The sequence below is a fragment of the Ixodes scapularis genome, unplaced genomic scaffold (genome assembly GCF_016920785.2).
Source record: "Ixodes scapularis isolate PalLabHiFi unplaced genomic scaffold, ASM1692078v2 PGA_scaffold2__306_contigs__length_199485367, whole genome shotgun sequence".
Classification (NCBI taxonomy): domain Eukaryota; kingdom Metazoa; phylum Arthropoda; class Arachnida; order Ixodida; family Ixodidae; genus Ixodes; species Ixodes scapularis.
This window is the reverse complement of record NW_024609857.1, coordinates 192,664,192-192,674,511: the sequence shown is the minus strand read 5'-3', so window position 1 is coordinate 192,674,511 and position 10,320 is coordinate 192,664,192. Positions and strand designations below refer to the sequence as shown.

At 43.2% G+C, this 10,320-nt stretch overlaps 1 protein-coding gene across 1 annotated transcript; it reads left to right on the top strand.

Annotated features, from left to right (window-relative positions):
• Nucleotides 1-2,360: 2,360 nt before the first annotated feature.
• LOC115316892 (sulfotransferase family cytosolic 1B member 1-like) lies at nt 2,361-3,290 on the top strand. The gene has a single exon (XM_029976414.2). The coding sequence runs from the start codon at nt 2,361-2,363 to the stop codon at nt 3,288-3,290; it is 930 nt and encodes a 309-aa protein (XP_029832274.2).
• Nucleotides 3,291-10,320: the final 7,030 nt, after the last annotated feature.

Genomic DNA, 10,320 nt, shown 5'->3' with positions numbered 1-10,320 from the left:
CGAAATCCCCTGTAACTAAGTGCCTGCATGCTGAACATCCGCTTGGACCCCAACTGCAGCTGCAACCCAATAAAAGCCGCGTAACCAGTTATGGCTGCGTAACAGCCAGCCCAGCGGCCCAGCAGCTAGGCCCGGTTCGTTAGAGCGAGACCTCTTCCTCTGGCCGTCGTATCGGCGCGGCCACGGAGGAGGGTTTCGCGACATGATTCCCGGTTGAACTGTAATCACAAGTGTCGGACAAAATCACTAATACAAGCACATCAACGCGAACAAAGACTCAATAATTTTCCGACGCAGCTCTGCAGGCGACGTCTCCGTTGGCAAGATGTCGCGCGTCCTCCGCTGTGTGTCCCCTGTTCCGTGCCAACCATTGCTCCCAGCGCTCAAGACAAACCGTTAGCGCAAGCACAACAGGAAAGATGAGAGCTGTGAAAGGCGCGTCAAGGCTGAGCCTCCCTCCCCTCCTGAACTCTAAGAAGGGCGAGGGAGCGCTGACGTTTCGGCCGCCAATCAGACAGCGCGTGATATACGAGGGGTGATCAGAAAGTCTAGTAAGTCGCATATAACGAAAGCTATCAGGTCTTTGAAAAGAAAATATTTTAACATAATCCCCCCTCACACTAATGCACTTCTCGTCAAGCCACTGCTCTGTGGCACTGCGCAGTGCGCTCGAGTCTTCGAACCTTGTTCCTTTTAGGGTTTTTTTCATATTCGGGAATAAAAAAAAGTAACTATAGTGGCCAGATCAGGCCTTTAGGGTGTTTGGTCTAGCTCTTTGAAAACACACTCTCGAATGACAGCCTGGGCAACGCGAGACTTGTGAACGGGGGCGTAGTCATGCAGGAGGAGGACGCTTCTTGTCACCAATCCTCATCGTTTTTCCACAATAGCCTTACGCAGTTCGCGGAGAACGCTGGCATAGTATTCACTGTTATTGTCGCGGTGTTTTTCATAAAATCAATCAGTAGGATCCCCTTTTGCCTCCCCCAAAACTGTCGCCATCACTTTCTTCCCCGAGCGTTGCGTCTTGAATATTTTCGGAGGGGGGACCCTGGATGCCTCCACTGCATACACTGCTTTTTTTGTTTACGGGTTCCACTGGTAAAGCCACGTTTCATCCCCAGTCACAAGGCACGCGAGAAAATATTCTGGGTCGCTTTTATAGATGCTCAAAAGCTCCCTTGAGAAATACAAGCGGTGCTGTCGATCTTGCGTAGAGAGGTTTCGTGGCACCCATTGTTCCGAGACCTTAGACATACCCAAAACGCCATGGATGGTCGTGAAAGCACTGCCATATAAAATGATCAGTTCTGTAGCAACTTGGGATACCTTAATTCGGTAATTCTTTATGACGAGGCTCTTAGTCCAGGCTGAATGATCCAAATCAGTTCAAGTGCTGGGCCGTCCTGACCTGGGGTCGTCTTGCACGTGAACACGTCATCCCAGCTGCTCGTTATCAGGCAAAATGTGACTTTACGTCACGTTAATACTATCCGGGAACTTCATTGAAGATGCCAGGTACGAATAAGTAATTTGTAGTACAAATTACATATTTTTTAAAGTAACTTCAACACAAAGCATTCAAAAATGCTTTCTTCCACTTCTTTATTTTCATGCTAGATATGTGGTGCAAAGCGTCATCCTCATAAATTTCGTGTCTGAAGAAAAAATAAAAAAAGCCCGTGACAATATATTCAATAATTATATAATTTAATAACTTACACTTAAATATTCTAGCTTTCCCTGGAGTTCCTGAGCATCATGGGGTAATGTTGAAAAGCTAATCATGAGTATGCACTTTCGAGTTATTTTACTAAGTTACAACTATCGTCTTTTAGCCATTCAAGATTAGCTCCATGAGTCCGGAGGGCTAACATGCCCAACAATAATTTATCACGCGTCAATCAAGTCAGAACACCAAAGGGGGAGGGGGCGGGAGAGATTACTAAAGCGTGGCTGCGGGATCGGGTGAGCTAGGAAATCCGGCAGCCATAACCAAGTTGTCTTAAATTCTGAAGTAAAATAAAATCAACACCTGATTGATGGAAAAAAAACATAATATTTCTTGTGTGCCACGGAGATTATCATCATGTGTGCCACAGAGATTATCAAGTGAAATATTGACAGTGAAATACGTGCCACGGAGATTAACAACTAAAATATTGCTAGTAAATTTGAAGTGTTTTGTACTTATCATTTGGAAAGCGTGAACTGTGAAGCGAGGTTTCGTCACCTGAGTAGAGATATTCACTATATATTCATTTTTTTTACCCCATATTCACAGAGGATCGTGGGCGGAGTCGCAAGACGTACTAAAGAAAAAGTGACAGGCTGGTCGCGGATGAAAGTAATTTTACAGGATGGAAGTCTGCGTCAAACTTTCCAACGGCCCTTCGTATGTGGACGTGGACGGCGTCAGAGTGCATTCAGGGTACAGCCCAGAAGCTGTCCGCTCGGCCATTCTGTACGAACCTTCACCCGAGGACGTGTTTGTGGTTACTTATCCAAAGGCAGGAACCACATGGGTTCAGCAAATCGGATATCTTATCTTAAATAAGGGAGTTCCCGCTTGCAACGCTTTGGATTTCCTCAGAAGTAGCCCCTTCCTCGAGATGTCTGGAGCAACTGTCATGAAACAATGGACAAGACGTGGTTTTATCAAGACGCACCTTCCGTACAGTCTCCTTCGGAAACATGCCAAAGCGAAGTACATATATGTCTGCAGAAATCCAAAGGACGTCTGCATCTCCCTGTTCCATCACACACGTCTCTTTAACGCTTACGAGTTCGCCGATGGAATGTTTGAAGATTTTTTTGAGGCGTTCTTAAAGGGAGACACCGACTACGGGGACTTCTTCGAGCACGTACTGTCTTGGTACAAGCACCGCAACGACCCGAACGTCCTGTTTCTTCACTACGAAGAGATCAAACTAAACCTCAGGCAATGTGTCGTGAAGATCGCAAAGTTCATGGGTGAAGAACATCTCGAGTTGCTTCTGAATAATGAGGCAACTCTGGAAAACGTGTTGCGCTACAGCGGCATTGAATACATGAGGTGGCAGGTTGAACATCTCTTCTCCCATCTCTATAAGAAGGATCTTGTTTCTGAGAAGCGTTCAGTTGGTTCGCAAGATTGCGACAAAAGGCGTGCTTTTGTAAGAAAAGGAATTGTCGGCGACTGGAAAAATTATTTCAACGCCGATATGAACGCAAGAATGGAAGAGAAGATAAACCGAATGTTGTCGAGCACTGATTTAGTCGATTTCTGGAGAGACAATGGCGTTCTGTAATGTGACCTGTTGAAACACTGGGACACCAATAAAATATTCTCATCGCTCGTTCGGTTGAAACTACTTACTTATCGAACCGCGCTGTATTCTCCCTACACCAGCTAGAAAAGTAAAGGCCTGTGAACAAAAATTGTGTCTTCATCACAATGAAATCGGGCGAACACAGTGACTGGACACGAGTGCTGCGTCAGCGTTTGGCTGGGTCTCGTGTCCAATGAACGCGTCGAAGGATGCTCGGCATCGTGCTCGGGTCCAGTAAGTGAGTTTGTGTCGTCCAACTACGACGGCATTTCATGGAGGAAGAGGAGGATTTTGTTAGACCTCGATTATTCTAGGTGGTGTTGTCTCTCCTCTGGGCAGTTCGTGTTCTTAAAAACTTAATCCTGGGTCAAGTTATTGTTACGTAAAATCTGTTAATGTAGTGTCCCGCGTTTTCTGACAAAACTGAAAACAGCGAAAAAAAATGCGCCGGTAAAGTGTTTAATTTGGATTTATTCGATAAACTCCGAATTGTAATGATGAAGAACTAAGAAGAAAGAAGAAAAACTCGGTATTTTACATTGAAGTTTGATGAGCGCGCACGGTCAGCGGTCCTGGGAAAATTTCATCAGTTATCTTTGAAATCTCGGACCATTCTTAAAATGGGTCTTACCGCTTATCTCGTCAAGCTTTATTCAGGAAAGCAGGTCGCTGGACTTTCGGGCCACGACAAAAGCCTTTGTTTGGGTTTTCCAGTTGGGCCATACTATTTTTGCTTTAAATGTAAGATAGGTTGTGTTTTCGTAACAGTGAAAGCTATGGTCCACAAAGATTGCATCAAATAGGAAAGAGGGGCATTTGAAACTCCTCAAGTACATCCGTTATCGCCTCGCGCGGCCGCGGGGTAGGGTAATAGGATGGGATGATATGAAAACAAGCTTTCCGATATTCACCTCCAGGAGTTCATTGATTTTTATGTATCGACATATGTATCGAAGCAAATATTTTCTGCAACTTTTGTCGTGTAACAAATTAGTATTGCCAATGGCTAACGGCACCAACGCCATAGCCAGCTGAATAAAAATAATTTGATACAAGGGCTTATATCTCTTTTTATCTAGCACATGTTTCCCGGCTATCATTACTTTTATTTTAATAGAAAGCAATGCAAAATAAAACTCCTTATTTCAGAGAATTGTGAAGGAAACAAAAATAAGCTGCGGTAAACTATTAACGTTCGGTTAAACACAAACTTCGAAAAGCACCTTCGAAATTTGACAAAAAATGCACTCCGAAGACACGGCATCCTAGTTAGTATGGCATCTAACTGTATCCGCTTTGACGCTTCAGTGGCGGATGGAACCATACGAGTATTGTGTAAGCGTTCGGCTGGAACTCGCGTCCTCCCTGACTGAATTCGAGCGCGGAATGACACGAGCGCTGACGCGGCCCTCGAGTCTTCAATAAGTGTACACGAGCCCCATCCGTACGCTGCCACAAAATGGGCGTCCAAGTTCTGTACCGCGCTGGTCACTGATAACTGCCCTACACCTTAAAAAAAACTGGTTCATGAAAGGTTTACGACGCCCCAAGAGCATTTTCATCTCGTGAGGAAAGGTCTCGTCCACAAGCACTATCGCCCACTGGTGCACCAGAAGGCAAGGTGGCGTTGAAGAACTATTTGCATCTTCAAAGGAGCTAAAAAGAACCCCTTATAGGTTTCTTACGAGGGACCCTTTTAGAGGTGTTTAAAAGAAGGTTTTAGGGTCCAAACATTGCACAAGCCGAAAACAGCTAAGAGTTCTTTTACGACCAGATTTGTTTTTAAAATTGTACATCCTAAAAATATCTACTGGTTGTTCAGATACTATGTTCTCAATCCTTTAGGATACTTACTGTAGCTGAGTTTCATTTAGCCTCGTTTTACCCTGCCTTCACTGAGCTTGTTTTCGTTCGGGCGTGTCAAATTTAATCTTAATTCTCTTGTGGTGACTTCCTAGACTCTACTTTCATTCCTTCTAATTTGTTGCACAGACTGTGCGACGTTGGAGAATAGTCAATGTATCGACTAAGAATTGTTTCCCCACATCTTTATCTGCCCATCGGATATTACTTGGGCATTAACAAACACTAGATCCAGGGCATCGCAGAACTCTTCTCACGTATTTCCTATTCCATTCGTAAATCCGCCAAAATGTTCTAAGTGGGTATTCATATCTTCTATAATAATTATTTCCTGATTGAGCCCATTTTCTTTGACGTCGATGGACCTGTGCTGAAGGAAGGGCTTTCGTTTCGGCGTACCGCGTGAGATAATCTGTGGCGACGATGATCCAGCATTTTCGTACTCTCTAGTACACTTTCGATCCCTTTTCGTACTCTCTAGTACACGAGAGCCAAGTGCCTCAATGCTGCTGGACTAGCACCCGTCTCAAAGGGGGGACAACTCTGTCATTCATAGAGCCCTGCATATTATGCATAACTGCGGATTATCCGTGAATCATGCGAGGATATCTGCAGTCAACTGGCGGATGGGGAAAAACATTAATCAGATTTGGCGGAATGGGGATTGGATGTGGATTTTGGGGGTTGCGGACGCGCGTCGGATGCGGATATCCGCGGGTGCGGTTATACATCTTTGCTGAGGAGGTCCACACACGCTGAATGAGTTGGCCCACAATGTTTAGTGTGAATAAATAAGTGAAACTGTGAAGTGGGTCATCGAATGTTTCGCGCAAGCAAATTACTGACTCAGAAAAAAGGAGCCAGTCGGTGAGAAAAGTGTTCTTTACGCCGAAAAAAGAACTGTTTCTTGTCAAAAACCGATTTATACCATTCTATTTCGGCCTAAGTGCTTGGGCTATCTTGGGCCTAATTTTACTCAAAATGTTATCCACTGTAAAAGTAAAGCCTGCAGGGGCATCAATCGTCCTGGGAAAGCGTGTTCCTTTTCTTTGGCATATAAAGAGCGGAAAGCGTTCTTTGTCAAAGGAAACCCAAATTGTACTAGAAAAGAAAAACGCGGTCTGTCTGCTTTTTTTTTTGTAGTTGGAGATTTGTTGATAATTATGTGGTTCGGGGTTGTGGTTAAAATGTTAACCTATAATAGGTGTTCTCATTATTGAATATTGTAATATTTTCAAAGTGGTGTACACGCGTCTTGCCACGTATTTACGAGTACTTCGCTGCTCACTTTTTTATTGCTTGACCTAAATGATATGACAACGTTATTAGACTGTTCTTTATTAATGTTCATGGTTAAAATATACGCGTCTGTTTGGAGTAAGTGTCACAAGAAAAGAAAATAGATGAAAGTGTCCATCCATTTGAGCATATCTTCCGGGCAGAATGCCGTAGACTCCGAGGACGACTTAATAACTGCGATCATCTTTCCAGCGACGCGAAGTATCTCTGCAAAATTGATCGATTATAATACAAATACATTAAAATAATATACGATGAAATGACTCTCACCATAATCTCACTCGAAGAGTTCTTGTACATTGTCAAGCAGATGGCGTAACCGCCATCTGCGCTGCCTCTAATGGTGATCCGGTGACATTGCCAGTAGAGATAATTACCTTTGCAATTAATGCTTCATTTTATTACCGATTCAAGGCAGTTGATTCAGGAAGCATCTTCTTCAAATAAATTATCCCAACAACGGCGAGAACTTCCCAATGCTGCATTTTTACGGGTGCAAGCCGATCCAGTGTAATCCCGTCTACGAGGTCAACACCAACGTTTTGAGATCAACCGTTGAACTTGTAGCCTTGTTCAAGACATTGCGGGAGGGGAATGGTGGCCGCAGCCGAAGAGGCGGCATTTACCCTCCCAATCATGTCGCCAATCTAGCAAAGCACAACCAGCAAGCAACACTGGTAAACTCTGCACGAGGTAATGTGGCGCCTAGACAGATTGTCTTCGTGCTAAAAACGGGCTTGAGGGGGGCCCCATTTCTCGTGCGAAATATAAAAATGTAAATATAAATAAAATATAGCTCATTGATATTGCTTACTGTAGGAACGCACACCACGCTCAATTTAGTACAATCAAAACAATATGTAGATCGCATGTCAATTGCCTACTAAACTGAAACCCAACTCGGAGCTCCCTGCGGGAACTGGTGAACCTCGGCGCACCTTCGACGCTTCCTCCATCTGTCGGCATTACGTGCAGACAGATAGGATCGCACCGCCGGCTAGATTATGCTGTAGATCGCCCAAAAGAGGTCCCTTTTATTTCATGAATTAGAAAAATTCATATTTTTATATTTGCACACTAATGACTTACCACCTACCCGCAACTCCCGCACCTCAATACAAGGTCAATCCGAAGCACACTACGGTCGGTTTGTTTACGGTCAGTTGAGGTCAGTTTAGAATAAGTTTAATCCATTGAAACCACACTGCAGATGAGTTCATTAGTGCCAGAGCAGCGATTCGGATATATTAGAGCCTGGCTGTAATAAAGCTTTCTGCGCTACGGGAGGACCTACCGTAGAAAAGGCGCTTTGTTACACTTTACAAGGGGGATCTGACTAGGCCATGCCGCCACGGCCCATCCTCTAAAAGTTTTTCCTACCCGTTGATAAACGTGTTAAAATATTAATATGTTACAATATATTAATTCAGGCTGTGATGTTTGTGCCGGTATTAATCCACTCGGTCTTGTAAATCAAAAGGCATAATACAGGACCACAAGTAATTCATTTGGCTGCCTAACCTTAGCTTTGGCCGAAAACCCTGATTTAATTTTGGTGTCGGGTTGAAAGAGAGACCTTCACTGAGGAGTCTGTTTAATAATTATTTGCCCTTGCTGCGGGTGCCCATGAACACTGCTGACTTCTATGTAGGCAATTTCGAGTGGCTTATGTGATGTCAAAACTATCGGGGTTTAATGCCTTCTTTCCTGGACAATTGGAGGGACCAAGTTTTGTTTACATTTTAGTATCAGGAATTGAGGGCCGATCGCAGTTCGCTTGCTCTCTACTTTTAGCCTTCATGTCCTTTGAGTATTTTTCTAGACACTGGTGTCGGCATAGGTATTGTAGTTTAGCCACCCTAGTGAAAAAGACATTCTTATGAGAATTCTATTGTGTCAAATAAACTTATATGAATCATACAAGATATATAAGAACATATAAGAACAATATAAGAACTATATAAGTCATACAAAAACATATAAGAAGCATAAAGGAAACTTCTCACAAGTTTCTAATATGGTTGTTATATGTTCTGATGTATATTTTATGATTCATATGCGTTTATTGGACACAAAAATGTCTCATACAAGTGAGATATTTCAATTGGGGATGCTGTCGCAATTACGTTCTCCAACCGTTCATGACGAACACCTGCCAACATTACATAAATTCGAAAAAAAAACCTTCGGCCTTGCGGGCTTCACTGAATAGTAAATAGAGGCTTGGGTTAATGAACTAACCATGAATAAATAATGAAAGGCATGAAGATAACGGTTTTTATTCCTATCACAAATGATAAATTCCAACAACAAGAAAAAAGGATCAAATCGGTAGCAATTGAATCCGTATGTCCTGTATGGAGCATCAGCGTATTTTAACACGCAAAAAATAGTTTCACCTGTTCAAGTAATTTGACTCTGAATAGTTGAATATTTTATAGCCTTCTATTTACACCAGCATGTAAATGCGATTTTACAGAAATTCAGTTGAAAGCTTCACAAAGTTTTAAGAACGTATACAGACTATAGTGTACTTATAAGCGTGTATCGCATTTCAATCGCATTTTGTTTTGTTCAGTGTAGTGTTATGTCCAGATAACTCAGCACACTCTTCTCTTTTTTTTTTGCAAACGGTACTTCTTTACTTAAGGGTATTAGGTATTTAATTCAAAAATCACTTCAAGGACACCGCTCTCCTACAGTTATAGTTACATTGTTCCAAATTGAAATCACAGAAGGCCGAAAAACGTAATAAAAGAGCAAGAATAATAGATCGGAAAAGTGGTGAACGCTCCAAAGTTTCTCGTCTATTTTCACGCGTTTCTTTTTAAAGCTTTATAGATTTGTTAAAAAAGCCGTAAAAGCTACACGCATGCGGTTTGTGCAGGGCGACAGAGTTTAGGGGGATATTGTAACCATCAGTCAAATAATTAAGTACAGTTTGTTAATTAACTTTTTAATTAGTTAAAATATACTTATGGTTCTAATTAGAAACCTGCTGAGCCTCATCAAAAACCTTTAAATAACCCTTTTAGAAAGATATAATGCAGGTGCAACATTTTACGGCGTTCCTTAAAAACGCTTCATGTGGACACTTTTCTAGGTTTCGTTTTTTCATGGGAGCACATTTCTGCGCCCGTGGTACTGCTTCCCAGTGACTGAAACGGGCAACACACGTGCGCGCTACCTCCCTCCATCCTACGAGGGGAGGCCAGGGAGTGGCTTTGCGCCACGGTCACCGGGGAGCAGGACCGCGTGCGCAACGATGTGCTCCGATAAGAAACCGATACCTAGAAACGCGTCCAAACTGAGTGTTTTTCAGAACGCTGTAAAATTCTGCCCCTGCCCTATACCTGCCTAGAAATAGATGATTTAATGGTTCTTGAATATGCTTAGTAAGTTTTTAATTGGAACCATATATTCATTTTCACTAATTAAAAGGTGAATTAACAAATTATAGTGTGACGAGCCGCAAAAGACGACTCGTGCGGCTCGTCCGAGCTCCGGTGCCTCGCGTGCGAGCGCGAGGAATGGAGATATAAACATAAAAAGAAAACGAAGTTCCACGTGGAATATCGGAGGTTGACGTGTCTTTCCTGAGCTCGGAGCCCTTTTCTCTTGACGACCACAACAAATCGTCACATATGGCGCCCGAGCGGGGACCCGTGTCTTCAGAAATTCACGCTAACAACCTATGTGGGGACGGCGCTCACTTCGATCAGGTCTCCACCAATCACTGTCGCTTGGGCAGCCAAGGTTTCAATGTAAATTCAAGATGGCGGAACGTTAAATAAAAGCTTTTCGAAGGCTGGATGACGACGCCAAGGACGCCGCATACCAATCAGTC